At 45.5% G+C, this 20,670-nt stretch overlaps 1 protein-coding gene across 4 annotated transcripts in view; it reads right to left on the reverse strand.

Annotated features, from left to right (window-relative positions):
* The window catches only part of PRKCB (protein kinase C beta), a 311,334-nt gene that overhangs the window by 23,081 nt on the left and 267,583 nt on the right, over positions 1 to 20,670 (reverse strand). For all 4 annotated transcript variants that reach the window (XM_024744607.1, XM_024744606.1, XM_024744608.1 and 1 more), the window contains 6 exons: positions 20,212 to 20,303; positions 18,405 to 18,467; positions 13,171 to 13,309; positions 9,053 to 9,133; positions 8,664 to 8,771; positions 3,342 to 3,482 (listed from right to left, as the gene is read on the reverse strand). In XM_024744607.1, coding sequence (XP_024600375.1) covers positions 3,342 to 3,482; positions 8,664 to 8,771; positions 9,053 to 9,133; positions 13,171 to 13,309; positions 18,405 to 18,467; positions 20,212 to 20,303 — 624 coding nt within the window. The remainder of the gene's footprint in view (positions 1 to 3,341; positions 3,483 to 8,663; positions 8,772 to 9,052; positions 9,134 to 13,170; positions 13,310 to 18,404; positions 18,468 to 20,211; positions 20,304 to 20,670) is intronic.

Consider the following 20,670-nt stretch of genomic DNA (forward strand, 5'->3'; position numbering starts at 1 on the left):
GCTCTAAGGCTGGGAAATGCTGTGTGAAAGGCGTGTGCCCAGATTGAATCAGATGAGTGGGTGGTGTGTTCATTATTATGTTTATTTCTAATTCACCCTAAGAAAATAAAGGGCAGTGCCTCTTCCCCTTAGAGCTGGTTGTAGAACATCTTGAAGTCTATAGCCCAGTCCAGTCACTGTACTTTGAAAGTCATTGTTAAACCCACATGAGGCATTTCAAGACATTGGCTGGCTGGAAACCATATCCAATATAGAACAGTTGAAGGATCCTGTAGATCATCACTAACTATTGTAATCTTTTTGTATTACCAATGATAAGAACAGCTAATTTTTCCTGAGCACCTCCTCTGAGCCAGGTTAAATATTTCAAAGTATTTAACCAGTCAAAATGGGCTCTGGTTGTCAGTAACCAGTACTAACTGGCTAAACTTCAACCTGACTTTGAGTGATCACTATTCTAGAGGTTATAAACTGACAGCCACATACGGTTCATGGGTGTGTTTTATTTGACCTGATTTGCGTTTAATTTTTAAAACTTGTTGCTGACATATTTATAAAAATAGTGAGATTTCATATGAAAATCCCAATGAGGATGGAGCAATGCAGAGCCTGCATCCCCACAGGACCAATCTGGCTAGCCCAGTGCCCAGCTCATAGAAGGTTCTCAGGAGAAGGTAGCTGTTATTATCATGGATAATATGAAAAGAATACAATAATTAGTAATGAGCCACAGGATCCTCCAACTGGTCCGCTGGAGATGAACACCCACTGAGCCCTTGAGAGCCACCAGCTCCCCTGTCTGCCCCTCTCCCCACTACTCCCACCTCCCTCACTGACATTACCTGCCTGCCCTCTGTAGCTACCTGTTCCTGGAAGGTACCACCCCTCACTCAGACTGTGTGAGAACCAGTGTCTTCCTCTTAAGGAGATTTCTCTCCTTGCCACATTCCTTTGGCCTCTGTCTAGCTTCCCTGCCTGAGCTTTTGACCATGAACTCCACAGCAGTGATTCCCAGCCTGGAGTGTTTATCAGATTCAACTAGAGAGCCCCACCCCCCCAGGGTTTCTGATTCAGGAGGTCTGGGGCAGGGCCTGAGAATTTCATTCCTAAAGTTCCCAGGTGATACTGCTGGTCTGGGGACCACACTTTGAAAAAACCACTGCTCTACACGTAAAGAATGAACCTCAAATGTCAGTGGCTCAATGCCGGTGGGGATGGGGGCATTTGCATCTTTCCTCCGGCCAAGTGAAGAGAGACTGGTCCACATTTTGAGACCTCATGAAGAGCCCGACAAAACCCAAGTGGGTTGTGTGTGCCACCTTCAAGTTCCCAGTTTCCCGAATGGAGAATCCACTCTTCTCTTCCAGATTGCTTTTTTTTTTTTTTTTTTTTTTTACATCGGCAGGCAGACTCTCAACCACTGCGCCACCAGGGAAGCCCCCAGATTGCTTTTTGATCGTTTTTTATATAACGAAAGTGATGATACTGCCTATGACACGCAGGTGTACACATGAACCCCAAGTGTACACATGGACGTTATCTTAGGGACTAGCAGCAGCAGGACTCAACAATGTTCTGCCCCTCAAAGGCGCTGCACCCAACACAACGACCAACGTGTGACACGCCACTAACAAAAATCATCAACTATCCCAGAGGGCCTCCTGCGTACCGGGCACGTACTGAGTGCTTTATGCATTATGAGTCTCCCCTGATGCAGACACTGTTATCATCTCTGTACTACAGACGATGCAGCAGAAGAGCAGAGAGGGGAAACGACTCGTCCAAGTTGTCCAGATGCAGAACAAGCAAGAGATGGTTCGTTGGACCCGCTGCATTCACTGAGGGTCAGACACTATTCGGAATATTGTGCTCAATCCTGTGTCTGTATTTTAAGATGGATGTTGATTACCTGGAGGACATCAGGCACCCGGAGGTGATGTCACACGGGACATGCTTGCAGGTGGAGGAGGGGCGTGTTTAGCCTGGAAATCGCAGGATTCAGGAGTATAAGGATGTGCTACAGAGAAAGAGGCTCTGGTTGACAGCACAGGACCCAGTGATGGCAATTCTGGGGAGGCTGATTTGATATCGGTATACATGTTGGCAACAATTAGAAGGACCACAGTGTGGAACTGGCTGCCTCTAAAAGGACCCTGTATCTGAACACCAGGAAGTGTCCAGAGAGAAACAATTCATCAGGGATGCTGTGATCCTAAGCATTTGGCATGTGCAGGACTGGCGAGATGACAGAAGCAGAACTACATGTCCTTTGCCCCGGGCATCCTGGTACGCCTCTAACGGAGTCAGACTCTGAATCCTCGCTTCCTCACACACTGGCTGAGTGACCTTGGACAGAGCGCTTAACCCCTCTGTGCTTCCATTTCCTCTTCCATTACATGGAAGCACTTGCTTAATAGGTTGTTGTGAGGATTTAATCAGATGCTATGTGTGAAGTGTTTAATATGGCCAGATAAGTGGCCAAGAAATTCATAATAATGATATCAAAACAAGCACTGTTATCACTGTCATTTTCTTCATCTTAACATCTGAGACCCTCACAATTTCAGGTTTCGATGACAATGTTTATGCTCCCTTTTCAGCCTCAGTCAGTAGTTTTACAACCCATAATAAAGTCACCAGGTCTCCGCTGTACTTAATCTAACAAAGAAATATCCTCCCAGTAGAACCACGGTTCCGATTAATTCAGGGGCAAACTCCTCCTCCCTGCCGAGTCTTTGGGGATGGAAGCACTACTGTGTGCACACAACTGCAGGAAATGTGAGACTTTTACTATTCTAGTAACAGTTCTCTAAGAGCTATATCTATGCCCAGAGCCTCCAGGAGGGCTACCAGCACGTCACTCATTCTGGTTCGCCTTGGGTGGGAGCTGGCTGGTGGTTCTGTCTTCTTTACTGACTCAGATGGAGTGTATATTTCAGAATTAAACTTAAATACTGTTGAGATAAACAGCATGACCTTTTCAACGTCAGTATGAAGAGAAAATGACACAGTCGAACCAAGGAAAGAACGAGGGCAAAATTAGATTCTTTATCACTGTCCAAGAATGGATCTGAACTCTGCTCACCCAAGAACCATTCCCCAGCTCAGACGGTTACAATAATTGAATCGATAAAACAAAAACTCAATGTCCATGGTCTTTCCCACATTCACAGAGGCCGTGTGGATGGAAATCTCCATTCTTGTACCCACTGCCTTTGAGTATAAATGTGAGCACTCCTAGATCGAGGTCCACCCCTCGGAGGACACCAAGGGCACACGCATTGGAGAGAGAAAGAGTGTTACGATGTGGACCCGACAACCAGAGAGAACGGTTTACTTACGGCTTTCGGCTTATACGGGGGTTGAATCTCTTTGCGTTCAAGTTTCTCCCAGTCAATATACCGGAAAAACGCATGCTCTTTAATGTCACGTTCACCTTCAGGTCCACAACCCAGACGTTTGCCCGGGTGTTTGGTCATCAGCTTCAAGAGAAAGAGAAACGTGGAATTTAATGAATTTCAGGACAGGAAACATGGGACTCTCAGAAATGATCACTCCTATGAATTAGGGAAGACAGCTTGAGGAAGAGTCCCAACTAATCTTTATTTTTTGCTTTTCATCCCAGCAGTAATTTCCTAGCCAGGTCTTTCTAATAGGAGGACCCGACAGTAGTGCCTGCTGCCCCCCGTCCCAGAACTAGATCCCTTATGGTTAATCAAACCTCAGCCTGAATGTGGCCCTGAACTTCAAGTTAGAAATGTCACATGATTCATTTTGATTTATGAATGAGGTTTACGCAGGTACTGATGCATTTAATGAGAACAGTTTCAATACCTTCAAATTCGCCTCCTGCAACCACTAGGAAACTGGAGTTTGACCAAAGCAAAGGGCACGTTCATTCAGATAATATTTGCATTTCTCAGTAAAGCACTTGTGAAAATGACAAGTCAGAAGAAAAATATTAGTCAAATGGACCCAAGTTTCAAGTAATTACTTTCCAAAAGCTCATTAAATAGTCAAAACCTAGCCCAGCTCATTTCTCTTGTATCACACATTACAGTAAACTCCGCTGAGGTTTCTTTGGTGTCCCATTTAAATTACTTAATTATCAAAACCCTCCATCTTTGGGTCTCTGAGCCAGTGCTAAATAACAAGATGAATAGATGCTCCAAGATGAAACCAGACAGGCTTCCTCTTGTAAATGAACCCAAAGCAGCATGAAAATATCTCTGATCTCAAGTCTTTAGCAAATGCACAGAGAGTAAAGATGGAGGAGTCGATGATTAATTTAAAAAAAAAAAAAAAAAGATCGGCAAGAGGCCATCAAAAGAAGAAACTAAACAATTGGAACATACAAGACCAAGAAGCTTCCCGGATCTGACCTGACCCCAAGCAGCCCAAGACGGTAGATTCCTTAAATTTTTGCCCAGGGCTTCAGGATTATGGGGGAAGGGATGAATCCAGCAATTCACACCTACTCTGTTGGACATTTAGCCAGCCTGATTCTTGCTACAGATAATTTGTCATCAGAAGCTACCCTCCTACACACACACACACACACACACACACACACACACACACACACACACAAGCACATACGTTCCCTATATGCTTTACCTTCCAGGGGAAAAACAACTGGGCACTTATGTTCTAAGCTACTTCTTTATTTATATATTATATGCCTGGTCTTACCTGATTCTCACAATAACCCAATGAGTTGGGTGTATTACTTTTTACCATTTGAGTGACAAGGCAACTGACACAGAGATAGTAGATGGCAGAGCTGGGACTGGATCTCACCTCTGCTGACCTCTAAACCTTGAGTGTTTAGAGAAATAGATTACATGTGGTTCCCCAGGGATATCTGTGGCCTGGCTTGGTCAGGAAAAGTTTATGTAGGGCAAGGACATTGGGCCAAGCCTCGACCTTTGTATAGGATTAGGGTGGCAGGAAAGAAAGGGTTAAGAGGTCTTGGTTAGCACAACCAGTAACCCTATCGATAACGGCTTCCGTGTCCTGAGCACTCCCTGTGTGCCCAGGCTCTGTGCCAAAGGCTTCTCAGCTGTAACATATCACTCTTTCATCTCCACAACGACGTTTTCAGGCCTCAGAAACTATTATCCTCATTTTCCACATAAAAAAACTAGGTCCTGAAAAGTAGTCACTACTCAAGATCACACAGCTAACGAGGAGAACTATGCTTCAAACAGACCAGCCGGACCCAGAGTCTTGAAGCTCCATCTTACAGTTTCTTCTTGTTTTCACCCTAACGTGTGGCCAGTTGGGGCATCTGTCTGCTTTAAGTTTGTACAAAGTGGGAATGGTGATCTGAGCAAACGTATACTAATTTTTTTTTCATGGTGGAAAATGGGGTCTTTAATGGGATGGAAAATAGGACATTTTCAATCGGAATGGCACTGTTTTCAAAAACCTAGCTCACTTTCCATGTAGGCAGGAGAATGCCAGGCGAAGCAAAACCACTGCGGAAAACACCCAGCACTAATGCCCAGCTCTGCTCAGCTCCTGCACGCTGAACTCCTGTGCCCAAAGCCAGCCACGCAGACGGCTGGACTTAATCACTCTTCCGATCTCTGATCACCTCCCAGACAGATCCCCTGGGGCCCGCGGTTCAGGAGGAAGCATTTGGCTGTTCACTTGAGCATCACCCCTTCTCTGGAGCATCGACCTTGAAGAAAAAGCCTACACAGGCCTCAGCCGACACAACTCAGAAAGGTCCCCAAACACAATAGCAAGAAAGTCACCCTCGTTAATCCTGAAGGTTATGGGTCTGAAATTAATAGAAATCTGCTCTACCAGGGAAACTGCTAATTGGAGCTGAAGCTGAATGCAGCTGACCTGGAAAACCCTCTCCTCCATGACCCACTTAGAACCCCAGCTGTCTAAGCAGGCAGAGCTGTGAAGGGGAAGGTCCTGAACATGTATGAGTACCTACTACTGTGCCAACACCATGCAAAACGCTTAGCTCTTCTGTTACCTCATTTAACACTCTCCAAAACTCTGTTTAATTAAGGATTAATATTCCATTTTTGGAGATAAACAGAAGCCCACAGATGCAAAGTAACGTGCTCAAGACCACGCACCTAGGAAGTGAAAGGATTGAAATTTGCAAATGGTCTTGAGCTCCAAAATCTGCCACTTAAAAAATCCCCGTCTCGGAGATGCAAGCTCAAAACACAAGAGGAGTCTAGCATGTAACACAGCAGTGCCAGCATTAGTAATAGTAGGAGTAATAACCCAAGGGTTTTAGAGCAGAGGGCCAGACTCTCTTCTACGTGATTTCCTTGTATTAACCCATCTAGGCATCAGAGAACCCTATGTGGAGTCCCATAGGTGTGTCCTCAATCTGTAGATGGAGTTGAACAACTTCCCAGTTGTCATAGGGCTAATAATGCTGGGATTTGTGCTCACATGGGGATTTCTGCCCAGAAAAATCAGGACAGGAGAGGGCACATTCTACCTAAAGAGACAGTGGCTTCCAATTCAGCTGACTGATGCCTTACAGGAATGATGGACCAGCATGGAGAGATCAGATTTTTCAAGAGAAACTGGACAGCTGAATGTTTATGGGAAATCCCCTGATCTTTAAATGTTGGCAATTTTTGCGGTACGCTGGCCTCTCACTGTCATGGCGTCTCCCGTCACGGAGCACAGGCTCCGGATGCGCAGGCTCAGCGGCCATGGCTCACGGGCCCAGCCGCTCCGCGGCATGTGGGATCTTCCCGGACCGGGGCACAAACCTTCGTCCCCTGCATTGGCAGGCGGACTCTCAACCACTGCACCACCAGGTTAGCCCAAATGTTGGCAATTATTAAACAAACTGAGAGCTCATGTACGACCTCCTCCCTCTCCCCAACCCCGTATAATGTCTACAGGGGTTTGCCCTGGCCTTGTTCCATGCTCTCTCTTGGTGCCAAGGGGCCTCGCTTAAGCTCCTAATGAACCTCTCCATGCTCTGTTCCTCGTCTTCCCTCTCCCTGCCTCATAGCCTCAAAAACTATTTTCAACCTATAAATTTTTTTTTTTTTTTAAAGATGATGTTGGGGGTAGGAGTTTATTAATTAATTAATTAATTTTTGCTGTGTTGGGTCTTCGTTTCTGTGTGCGGGCTTTCTCTAGTTGCGGCGAGGGGGGCCACTCTTCATCACGGTGCGCGGGGCCTCTCACTATCGCGGCCTCTCTTGTTGCGGAGCACGGGCTCCAGACGCGCAGGCTCAGTAGTTGTGGCTCACGGGCCTACTTGCTCCGTGGCACGTGGGATCTTCCCAGACCAGGGCTCGAACCCGTGTCCCCTGCGTTGGCAGGCAGATTCTCAACCACTGCGCCACCAGGGAAGCCCCAACCTATAAATTTTAAGATGTTAGGGACTGAGACGAATTCACATATGTTTTCCCCAGGGATATTTGCATCCTAACCTATGCAGCTGACACACAAATCTTAGGTGACTCACTGAGAGTGGGAATTTAGGCAGCATGGCAAGGTGCTTCTAGATGGAGGGGCTGGCCCAGCTGTTATAAACCACCTGAGTCTTCAGCTTTCCTTCACCCAAGCCAGTTCACATGGTGTCTGATGGGTGAGGAAGGGCAGGGCTGGGTTGGGCAATGGGAAATCTGCAAACACTCCAAGAATCTAGGACTGGCGGCCCTGGTTTAACCACACACACAGATGGGCATGCTCTAACGCCGAGAATGCACTGGTACTGCTGACTGGTGGGAGGGAAAACTTTATAAAGGCAGCATCCCTGGGCCCTGTTCTCTGGGGGTCTCTCAGTGTTGCTTTTGTACTTTCATCAGTTGAAAAGTTACCACATTTGGTTAAGATACTTAAAGGCAGTGGTTTTCAAGCGACCTCTTTTTTACAATACAGATGCCCAGACTTACTCTCTGGGGTGAGGCTGAGGTATGCGCTTTCTGAAAAAGCACTTCAGGTCATCCTGATGGCACCAACGGGGAGGACCACTGGTCTCCAGGGACTCACCCAGGTCACTGTGAGCACATCCTGGCCGCACGCAAGATGCATAACAAGCAATCCTTACCCCAAAACGTGTGTCCTGCTTTGTTCACAGGTGCAATTTGCATACATCACAATGTATAAATGTGCGAATTTTTCAGCCATCTGTGGGTTGGCGAGGGAGTACGGGTTTGGGGACACTCAGTTTGGGTCAACTTATCTAGAGAATTCCTTAAACTCAATACTGCTTGATATTTTCTTAGGATGAAAGTCACACGCTCCTAGTATTAACTAACCACGTAGGCCCCAGCGCAGAGTGAAGCTGACGGATTCATGCCGCAGAGCTCTTGTGTGCCTTCCCCTGGGTTCTAGCTCTTTGGCAGAGTCTCTGTGCTTCCTACCTCATTCATTCCATTAGCATTCCCCTGTGCTGGCTCAGAGCCTGGAGCCCAGCCAGCAGCAAGACGCTACTGCAGGCAGTCCTCCACGGTGCTTTTGTGCAAATTAGAGAAGAGCTCCCTTTCCTCTGCGTGGCAGCAGCTCTGTACCAGGCTCACAGGCTGGCAAGTGGGTGAGGGGTGGAGTTCAGCCTCCACTGTCCCTCCCCCACCCTGGGCAAAGCATCCTTGTGCAGGGCACAACCAGCACCCCTGTAGGTGGTGGTCCTGGCCGCAAGATGTAAGGGGCTCACTCACCCCTTTGCAGATGGCCACAGCTTCCTTGGACATGGACTTTGGATAAGCCACGTTGTGTTCCATGATAGACTGGAAGAGTTCATCTTCATCCTCCCCTTCAAAGGGTGCCTGTGGGACAGAGGATAGGGTGGGAGAAGGAGTCCTGCCTGAACCTCCCCCAACTGCCCCAAAACAACAAGCGCTGCTCCCTGGGGTCCACAGCGAGGCCACACTTCCAGGGAGAAGATAAGGAAAACTGGTGAACAGACTAGGGTAATAACCCCAAGGTCATGGAAGTCATAGAGGTTCAGATCTGCGAGCTGGTATCAAGCTGACACTTTCTCCTAAAGAAACCATGAGGATGGGGATGGGGGAGGACTTTCCTTACAAATCACTTAAAATTCAATTACCTGCCCAGCCAACATCTCATACAGCAGGACTCCGAATGCCCACCAATCCACGGACTTCCCATAGGGCTGATAAGCAATTATCTGGAAAACAGAAGGCATCTGTCAGGGAGACTGCAGGTTCTTGCAGCGGCTGAGACTGAATAGGCGGTTCTTTTACAATAAGACTGGAGCATCCCTGGGGGCAGGGTGGTGGGGGGAGAGTTCTTCCTTTGCCTGTCACCTGCCTATTGTGAAAGATTAAATTGGCTGACACAGTCCCAGATGTGGGTCTCTGTCTAAAAGAGTCAACAGGGAGCCCAGTGTCCACCCAAGCTATTTCTTTACCTTAGGAAGATGGACATCCTTTTGCAGAGATACCCGCAGGCGGGGAAAACATCTGTGGATGTCACATTGCCTTTTTAAAGCACCTAGTATGGCTGTGTTATTTTCAATTTTACTACAGTGAGCGTGGCATTTTAAAGAAGAAAACCCATCTTCGTTTCTCATTCCTAAAGTAATAACATTTACACAACGATGTGAATATATTTAAGACTACTGAACTGTATGCTTAGAACTGGTTAAGATGGTGATGTGCTTTTTTGCCAAAATTAAAAAGACTTTTAAGTTAAAAAATGTAATAGCATTTATTCCTATTTTACTATTAATTTAAAAATATAGATAAGCTAAGAGAATGCAATTAAGATCACCCATAATCCTCTATCAAGAGAGAAATCATGATTGGTATTTGGTCCATTTCCTTCTAGGTTTTTTTCTATTAATATATATTAAGCTCCGTGTGTAGGTATGTGCTTTACATGAATACTTTAACGTGGAATTTTAGTAAAGGATTTTATTCATTTAGAATTTCCATGCTAATATCTGTACATCAACATAATCAGCTTTTACCTCTGCACAATGTTCCATTGGATGGATATACCAAAATCTATTTCATCAATACCCAACTGACTGGGTTCCTTCCACGTAATTAGATATCTGGACATTTGTTCAATTTGTTTTTCCTTAAGATAAATTCCTAGGAGTAGAACGGGTGGATCAAACGGTACACATAGTTTTCAAGGTTTTGCTATTTATTACCAAATTCCCAGAGCATGGCAAAGTCTCGAACAGCTGTGTGACCAGCCATCAGGATGTAGGGGTGTAAAACTCACTGTATCAGAGGGATTAGAAGGTGATACAGCAAAGGTTAAGGGCTGAGGATTGAGGGCCGGACAGTCCAGACTTGGAATCCTGACTGCCGTTTCCCAGCGTGTGACCCTGGGGGAAGTTACTTAACTTCTCTAAGTCTCAGTTTCCTCATCTACAAAATGAAGTTTATAATGTCTCTGTCACAGGGTTTTCTGAGGATCAAAGAGAAATATGTACCTCTCACTTATTATGCCCTCGAAATGTCAGCTATGACTCAAAAGTTCTCTTATCCGGTCATGGTTTGTTTTACTCAACACGTGTGTCTGAGCAACCTTGGCTATAAAGTAACTGTCCGTTTATCCAATTCCATCTCCCACCTCGGCTTCTGCCCTGAAATCAGAAGTGTCCTCTGAGGAGAACTGACCTCAAGGGATGAAGAGAAAGCTTTCTGGGAGAACACCTATTGCAAGGGTTTTCACACTATTTTTTTTTATAAAATCAATTTAATAAATCAATTTCATAAGTAATGCAGCACACATTTAACTGTCAGGCATCCTATTTTCTCCATTATTAGGAATAATGCAATACATACTCTTGTATGTCTTTTACTACACGCAGGCACTATCTGATTAAACACAAATTGAATAGAGAGGTGATCAGGTCGTTAAAAATACGAATCTTAAATTTAAGAAGAATTGTCAAATTAAACTCCCAAGTGGCTGTGCTAATTTATACTCTCAGCGCTTGTGTGTTAGAGGATCTGTTTCCCCCCACACAGCCTCACCACTTTTAAAGTACTTCATGTCTCCTTCGATCCTCATGACAACCTAACAAGTTAATCCTTTTACAAAGGGAAACAGAGCCTGCGCGAGGTGAAAGAAGTAGCCGGAGGCGATGGGGTTATTTAATGGCAAAGTAGGGGGACACCTGACCTGAGTTTATTCCCCTCACCAGCGGGCTGCGGGCTGTGAGCTGGAGGAGGATGCAGCTTCCCCAGTAACACAAGTCGGGGCTCCTGCTTGCCGGCATGACGAGCACCCAGGGACTTTTGAAAACCACAGATGTGGAGGCCCACCCTGCAGGGATTCTGATTCCATGCACCTAGGGTGAGGCCGGGACATCCCCATTTTAAAAGCTCCCCAGGTGACTGTTAAGGGCAGCGGGACTTGTGAACCAGAGATCACTGAACTCATGGCAGATCAAGGAATTGTGTCTGATGTTCTAATCAGCAAAATGATAATAAAGCGAATGTATGTCACACGGGGATAACTCCATTGGGTCCTAATAAAGGATTAAGTGCTTAAAGGATTACTTTCCAGTTCCTCAAGTAATATACAAATACATTTACCTTGTGAAAAATTTAAACAGTACACAGATTAAGCTAAATTCCCCTTATCCTCAGAGGTAACCAATGTTGTAAAAGCAGTCTGTAATCTTCCAGATCTTCTATACTTTTCCATGCGTATCTACATACTCATAAGAAACATATAGCAATGTTCTGTGTATTAGGGTTATTTTCCAGAAATGGTATCATATTGTATTTATCATTCTGTAACTTGCTTTTTTTCTCTCAATGGTATTTCCACATCTGCATATACAGATGCCTGATAGTATCCCACACTATAAATCATTCAGTCTATTGCCCATCCCTTAATCAACAAACACTGTTCAAGGTAGTGCAGACAGGTGTGCTCTGATCTTTGTAAGGGCTGAACAGTATTTCTTAATATGCAATGTAGCACTGTTCCTTTATTGATCGTCTTTGAGGTTGCCTTCCGTTTTCCATTATTTTTTTGTTAAGATTTTTTTTGATGTGGACCACTTTTAAAGTCTTTACTGGATTTGTTACAATATTGCTTCTGTTTTATGTTTCAGTTTTTTTTTTTTTTTGGCAGCCAGGTGTGTGGGATCTTAGCTCCCCGACCAGGGATCGATCCCTGCACCCCCTGCGTTGGAAGACAAAGTCTTAACCACTGGACCGCCAAGGAAGTCCCTATTTTTCATTATTAAAAATAGTGCTGCAATGAAGAAAGGACTTCGAACACATATCCTTCCACGTATGGAGTGTGTGTGTGTATGTGTGTGTGTGTGTGTGTGTGTGTGTGTGTGTGTATGTGTATGTGTGTTGCAAACTAGATTCCTAGAAGAGGAACAGCTTTGGTAACAGAGTATGCAGGTTTTAAATTTAGTGCCAAGCTACTTAGTGACATGGGGCCTCCCGTCACCATTGTTACATATGAAGCCTTCACAGTCAGGAAAAGAGGAATTCTAGAATGTCCATTTCCCAGACTCTCTGCCAAGCTCTCAGTTCCTTTCCATAAAAATCCAGTAACAGATTGCAGAATGCCACCTTTCTGAGCACCAATTCAGAGAAAAAGGAAGGCTATCATCTGGCACAAATTTTTGTACCATGACATGTTGGGGAAATCCATTCTGCAACTGACCATTTCCTTTGGGAAGGAACAGGGAGGCACTAAAATAAATCTTCACACTTTCATTTATATCTTAATCATAGGAAGAAAAATTCTGAGTCTTTTAGGATTTAGCACAACTACTGCATACCTATTAGTACACAGATCCTGTGTCATAAGTCAGTCCAGAGAATCAATCAATCCCTTTCCCCTCTCCCTCCCTCCCTCCCTCCCCTGAACAAATGTCTCAGTGTCATATTAGGAGGTATCCTATGGCCATGAGCCATAGCAGCTTGATGAAGAATTTTACTGATGTGTGGTGGATGGTTCTTTTGAGTTTTATTTAAATTTTCTCCCAAACCTTGATGTATTTTGGGCCTGAGCTTCTGGGTGTGTGCTAAGCTAATTTTCATGTGTGATCACAAGGAATAATTTAGAGGACAGGAGAAGGATCAGCCTGAGGTTTGCTTGTCAGGTACCCCCGGAACCTTTCCCAGCTCCTATGTAGCCACCTAGGGCCCCGGGGAGACATCAGTACATCAACGCAACACAGACACGCCTTAGGGGTTGGCATCAGCTCACCTCAGGGGCGATGTAGTCTGGAGTGCCACAGAAGGTCTTGGTTGTCACTCCGTCCCAGATGTTTTCCTTACACATGCCGAAATCAGCAATCTTGATGTGACCCTCAGAATCCAGCATCACATTGTCAAGTTTCAGGTCTCTGTGCAGACAGAAGATTTAGAGATTTAATTAAATGCTATTTATTTCAAGTCAACCAACAGCCACTCATTATGCGCCAGACACTACAGCAGGGGTGTTGGGGGCACAGCCATGGGTACAACCCAGCCCTTGCCCTCCAACAGCTTATAATCTGGCAGGGAGATACAAGGGTGCACAAACCCCTGTGCTTTGCTTTTCCTACAGAGCCAACTGTGCCAAGCGTCTTAGAAGGACACAGTGAGACAGCAGCTCTGAGAAGAGTGATCCACAGACAGCTAAATAAAGGACAGAGCATCCATAGAAGCTTCCTGTATCCAGGAGCATCTCCAGAGTTGACCTCTGCAACTTCAGGACCGCTTACATTTCGTAGGAAGATATGTTTTACACACATTTTTATTTTTAAAAAATCTCTGAAAATCATGGAGAAAAAAAATGGATTGAGAGCATCTTATTTAACACCAAGTGCCCCAAGCTCTCCTAAGCCAGTTCCTAGGCCATGAACCCAGGAGTTTCTACTGATTCTTTCAACCAAAAAATATGTGTTGCACACCTACTATGTGACAGGCTTTGAGTGAGGTATATACTATGAACAAGATAAACAAGCCTCCTGCTCTTGTTAGGATTAAATTCTAGTAGAGGGGAAAAGACAATTACCAAGTATTCAAATCTATAAGCATGCTTATTATAGCTTCTGATGGGTGGTACGAAGGAAATAAAAAGAATGATGAGATGGACAGGAACTGAAGGAGGTTACTGTAACAGAGTGTCAGGAAGGTGTCACCTCCATGGAGCGATGTCTAAATGACACGGGCTACACTCCCATTCTTTTATTTCATCCATGTTGATGAGGAGAGTTTGATGTTTGAGGACCCTTGCACACTCCCAGTGTATCCGAAGACTCCAATATCATCACACTTTCCTCCTCCCTAAACATTGACTCCAATGTCATCACTTGGTGTTTCAGCATCAGTGAGTAGGGACGATCTATGGGCCAGACTTCCTCAATCCCATTAGAAATCCAACTTCCTCAGAGGTAAAGGGATCTACTGTTCAGTTCAGATCTCTCCTTTAAATCATCTTCACTGGGTGGTGGACATCTGCGGCTTCTGCCTATTCTAGCATCCTGGGGTGAGAGCAACCTATTATTCCTTTGAAGAACCACCTTCCATGATCCTCAAGCCATTCTCAAGCATCCTAATATTCCTTTGAAGAACCACCTTGCCTGATTCTCAAGAACCACCTTGCCTGATTCTCATGGTTGGTGATGCGGCTCTTAACTTCTGGTTCCAGGAGTGGTCGTGTGGTCCTGTCCTGGCCAGTGGAAATCCTGCTGGTCACAGTGACTGGTTCAGGAATGGCCATGTGACCCACTATGAGCTACTCAAAGCCTCTGAACATCAACATCAGCCCTGGCATTTTCGCTGATACCATCAGGAAAGAGATGAGCTCTTTTTACACTGGGATGGCTCAGGTAGTAGAAAGTAAGTCTAGAAGTGCCAGGGGTCACAGATGGAGAGAAGAAAGCTAGTATAGATAACGCAGAACCTAGAGAAAGAGAATAAATGCTCATAACATCATTTGAGCCACTGGATCCATCCAGGCCTGAAGTGAGATCTGCCCCCTGGACTTTTCAGTTGTGTCAGCCAGAAAATGCCTCCTTTACTGTAAGTTAGTTTGAATGGAGTTGCTGTCATCATCTTCAACTAAACAAATACAACCTGAAAATATATCCTGGCATCTACTATCTGTATCTGTGAGGTCTCTTCATCCAAGGGGAAGCTCACTTGCACCCCAGTGTTTACCAACAGCAACATTCCACGATCTCTGGTGCTGTCCATGGTGCTACCCACATCCAGCCTTCATGCTTCTCTACAAGCCACAGAGGTCTCTGAAGGCCAGCTTGGAACTTAGAAAAGCTGACTTTGCAGAAACCTGTTTCACCTAAACATACCAGGTCTGCATGTGATTTGATTGACAGAGGTCCATGACATTCCCCTCAGCTTGACCACATGCCCCCAAAGAGGCAGCTGGGGCAACTCTGTAAGTGAGGACATCTTCATCTATTATAGAAAAGGAGCTTGAGGTGCTAAGAGCCAGCAGGTCATGGGGCTGGAGCACGCCCTGGTCATATTCACTGTCACATAATAGTGTTTTGATAGCCCACTCCATTCTTTTGTTTAATATAATAAATCCTCATTCCTGCTGGTCAGATGTTTCATGTTCACAAATCCAGCAAGGGCAAAATCAACACACATTCCAGAGACGGTAATCTACAAATAAGACACTAAGTTTGGAAGGGTCGTTTGTCCTCCCGCAACCAACATCTCCAGCCATGGTCCTCAGAGAGTGCAAGTCTAGCATGATTCCTCATCCTCTTTACTTAAGAACTGTCCAAATAACTAGAGATTCAAACGAAGAAGAAGGGGATTTATAACATTTAAAGACTTTACCAACATGAAACCAATCTCTATGAAGTTAAAAAACCATACATCTTCTGTCATGTAAATTTTTTTTACAGTTTTCACTTGATTATCAATTGCAAATACTGTCTCCACTGAAGTTCCTGATTGTGAGCAACAAAAACCAACTCTGACTATTTCAGCCGAAAAAGGAATTTTTTAAAAGGGAATTGGGGAGCTCAGAGAATCTCCAAAAAGGCGGAAGAATCAGGTTTGGAGGCTACACAGCCAGGAACAATGCCTAATTGCAGCACAGAGATGCCCCAGCGAAGATGCCACTGATGTCACCACTGGGCACAGACAACATCCCTTGTTCCATGAAGCCCTAACACTGGGCTCTGGATGCTGTTGCTAAGAACCGCTTCCCCTCATGCCTCTGGAAACCAGACATAGCTGATTGACTATGGCCCCTCTCGATTCTACAGCCTCTGTTTTCTTGGTCACTAACTTCTGATTCAAGGTCTTCAGTGAGTGTGATGAGCATCAGAGCCTGAGTTGTGTGTCTGCTCTTCCTACAGGGAGGCTGTGAAAGTATCTGGCACGTTAAATCTTTAGAGGAGGATATGGACTCCATTCTTACTCACAAATGAAAGGGGTTCAGATGTTGAGTGGCTTAAAAAAGTGATAAATATGCCCTAAATGTATAAATAATGGAGGAAGAAAGAGAATGTGTCGTTAGCAGAAAAAGCTTTGCATTTAGGCACGGTCTAGCACCTAGAATGCTAATCTTTGCATTTTATGACTTGGACCAAATGGACCCCAGATCCCAATCCAGCTCCCTGCTAGACTGGAAACCTTGCCTTCAATCCCAACCCTGTTGGCAACGACTCTAATCATTTCATCTCCTGTTTCCTCCACTGGGACTGGATTTTCTTCCAATAAACCTACAGTCCCCTGTTTAATCTTCTCAGCAATGCCTGAGTGCCTTGATTCTATTCTGGTGGAGGCCCATCTCGTATAGGAGTTAGGTTCAAATGTCAGCACGTAAGGTGAAAACCATGTAGAGTGAACAATTACCCATGATCCCCGGTTTTTTGGGTAAGCACCAGCGGAAGTCATGGGCTTGAATTTAGGGGTCATGTCGTATGGAAGATAATGTGTATCTTTCAACACCAGAATTACATTCAGCACAAGATGCTCCCACCATGACAGTCAAGGGAGAAACTGGGGGAATTAGAGGCTTCACAGGTCCCGTCTCATGCATACGTGGTGACACATATTCATTGAGGACAAGCGTGGGCTGAATGACCACACAATTTACAGTTCAAATGATTATGGTTACTCTCTCTGTTTCTATTTCTTCACTGAGATCACACTGCACCACGTAAAGCCACTTGGCTTCCTGACCTTCATTCCTCCATTCAGAAGCACACAGGCAGAGTGGGGACTCTGTGCATTCCGGATGTGCTACTTCATGGAGTGAAAAAAAGCCCCAGCACTCTGCAGGCTCCTGGCAAGGCCCTCACCTTCCATCCCTCCATCCCACCAGGGCCCACAGCCTCACTTCCAGTTTCTGCCTTGAGATCACCAAGGCTGATCTCTTTATGCCTTTTAGTCCCATATCCTTCAATTGCTTTAGGAAGACCGGGCCTCCGAGGGTCTTCCCTAACTCTTCAGACCCTAATCTCATGCTCTGTACAGAATGACAGGCAACCCACCACCACCCAGCCCACACCAGACCCCTCCCCTGCTTGACTTTCCTCCATAGTACTTCTCACTACTCGACAGACTGTATTTGTATGATTTATGTATCTGTCTTCCACCACTGGAATATGAGTTCTACAAAGGTGGGGCTTTGTCTGTTTTCTTCACGCCCATCTAGACTAGAGGCCAGCACATGGTAGGCTTTCAATAAATGTTTGTCAAATGAATGAATGAATGAAACGGACTCTGATGACTCTTCAGGATCTTTTAAATAGACCCTCGCCCATGCCAAGTGCTCTTTGGAAGCCCCGTGCCACGCGCCAGCCTCCCTTGCATAACAAACCAACGCAAGCCTGCACTGGCATTTGCATCCGTGTAGTGTAAGGAGAACTGTACAGTCTGGACTCACTGACAAATAGCAGCCCTGGGCTCCATGGTTTGCTTGCATGAGATATAAAATGGGATGACTCATCCGGCTATGATCATACACTTGCTCCTGCAAAAACGGGCAAATGCCAAGTCCTGAGCTTAATCCCGTCTTTCAGGGCAAGCTACTCAGAGATCCATTTCCAAACTGTAGTTACATAGCAAAAAAAAAAGAAGAAAAAAGGAAAGAAAGAAATTTGTTTCCTAATAATATGATCCAGCACATTCTGCCAGCCACGATTCTTTGCTTGCTCCCCAAATGTGGGATTCACGGGTGAGAGAAAGAAGGGCTGGGTCCCCAGGGGTGAGCCCCCTCCTCTGAGCAAATGGTCTCACATTCGAGGCTCTGAACCACCACTGGAGGAAGATCTGTCATCGTATAGAGCTGCCCAAACTTTGCCAGGGCAGTGGGCAATGCTGCCTGGCAGAGCCCAAGTTAGCCCAAGTTAGCACTGGAGGATTCCTCCCCCACCGTGGATTCTAATTTTAAAAGCAGTTGAAGAAAGAGGCAGGGAAGGGAGGAGCTTAGGAACCAAGGAGACGGGAAGTACAGCAGGGTTCACTTACCGGTAAATGATGCCCTTGCTCTGTAAGAAGAACAGACCAATGGCAATTTCCGCAGCATAAAATCTGAAATTAAAAAAAAAAAAAAAGCAATGGAGAAATTCAAGGACACCATATGCTTGGCAACTCTCAGAACTCAATACAATATTGAACTGGGCATAGGGCATTAATGTTCCACCATGGATGGTCAACCATACATCTCATAAAACGAAGTACGAGAGTTTGGACGGATCAACAGGGTTTACAGAGCTATGAGGCTAAGGACAAAAATGCGGTGGGCAGAGGTTCAGCACCTGCTTAGTGGGGAGGAGGCCACGGGATGCGATGAACTGGCTGGAGAATGATCATTCCAGACTCCAGCATGATAACGGCTAACATCTGCTGAAGGCTTACCGTCAACCTTGTATCATTTCAGGTTATCATCTGATTAAATCTAAATAACAATCCTATAAGGTAGGTGATACTACTACTTCCCTGTTCCTCAAATGAGGAAACCGAGGCTTAGTGACATGAAATAACTTGACCAAGTTATACAGCTGATGAATGGCACAGCCAGTATTGGAAACAGCAGCTGGCTAAAGCGTAAGCTCTTCATGAAGGCCCGGAAGGAAACAGATTTTTGAGAGAACCAGAAAGCCCCGTTACAAAGGTTAGGCAGGCCTTTGGGGAGCTCTGTAAAATGTCCTGACAATGTGTCTTGTGTGATAATGGAGCGAAGGTCAGTGGTCAATTAGATGTCCGAACTACAAGAAGAGCCAACCCATTAGGACTGTGCCAAGATGCACAAATGGCACGACCTGGAAGCACAAGAATGCAAACCCTATCAGAATCAGTGCTCATGACCTGGGCAGGTGGGAGGAGGGGCGCAAGGCTGAGCTGAACGGGAGTCAGCAGGCCTCTGCGATGATGGGATGGCGCCCTAGATGAGCCTCCAGAGCTTTCTAGTGGGACGATAAGAGCCCGGCAAACTCCCTAGGAGAGGTTAGCCCTGCTGATCCTATGACTTGCCGTGCTCCTGTTCTCCAACAGCCGGGAGAAACAGGATGACATTTGTGTTCTAAAGAGAAGAGACCAGCTGCCTTGTGGACTGAAGGGGACAGCATGAGCTCAGCAGGGGAAACAGATTTCCAAAGACACAGAGTCAGTCTCTCCACCCCAAGAGCCACAGAGCGTAGTCTCTATGCAGCTTGCGCCTTCACCTCCCTGGAACGAGGGCATCTAAGAGGGAGAGTGGTGTCGGACAGAGAACGTGAGCAAAGAAAATCTGGGTCAGAATTCTGGATCTGCCTCACACTAGCTCTGTGACCTTGATCAAGTCTCTAAAAACTCTCTGGGCCTGGCACATAGTAAGCTCTCAATAAACATCAGCAAAGGAATACACAAAACCTACAATGACATTCCCCAAGGAAGCTATAGGGCTTTCTTCATGAGCCAGGGGCAAAACCTAGAGATAGGGACTTCCTGGAAGTCCAGTGGTTAAGACTCCGCGCTTCCAATTCAAGGGGCATGGGTTCGATCCCTCGTCAGGGAACTAAGATCCCACATGCCACGCAGCGCGGCCCCAAGAAACTTAGAGATAAAGAAATAGCTGTGGCTTTCAAGCTTCAAGTTCTTAGCTGGTGTCAAGAAAGAAAGAAGTATCCCATCTCAGCAGAACACCCTTTGCCCCGGCCATGTATTTCTCAGAAGCCCAAGATGTTTACAGAAAAAGCTCAAGATGTTTAAAATCCCTATTCGACTAAGAACCCAAAAGAACTAACAACCCACCCATTTATCCCAAGGGAAAAGCACAGCACCAGTTCTCACTTACACAGCGTGAGGTTCCTTGAACCGGCCCACTTGTTGGATGTGGTACATGAGGTCGCCACCATTCACATACTCCATCACAAAGTACAGGCGGTCCTGGGAGAAGACAGCAAAGAGCAAAGTCAGCCTCTTACAGTTTCTTGGGGTCCAAATGGAGAGCAGGTAATAGCTGGGATTTATGATCAAAACCACCAGGACTCTATGACAGGTTGGGTGCACTGTTTCTCCAAGCGGAGTATTTGTGCCACTGAAAGTATGCAAGTGACCACAGGCAGTATGTGAATTGTTTTTTTAAATTAATAACGCTAACTTTATACTTGTCGGTACTGGAAAATATAATTAGCACATTAATCTCGTGACTTAGTGGCTATCATTGTTTAGTAGATCTTATCTTAATAAACAGTGGAGACTATTAAGTGAATCATATACAGGTAATAGGTAAGCTGTGGGAGCCAGCCTCCAC

The sequence above is a fragment of the Neophocaena asiaeorientalis genome, unplaced genomic scaffold (assembly GCF_003031525.2).
Source record: "Neophocaena asiaeorientalis asiaeorientalis breed wild unplaced genomic scaffold, Neophocaena_asiaeorientalis_V1.1 scaffold91, whole genome shotgun sequence".
Taxonomy (NCBI): Eukaryota; Metazoa; Chordata; class Mammalia; order Artiodactyla; family Phocoenidae; genus Neophocaena; species Neophocaena asiaeorientalis.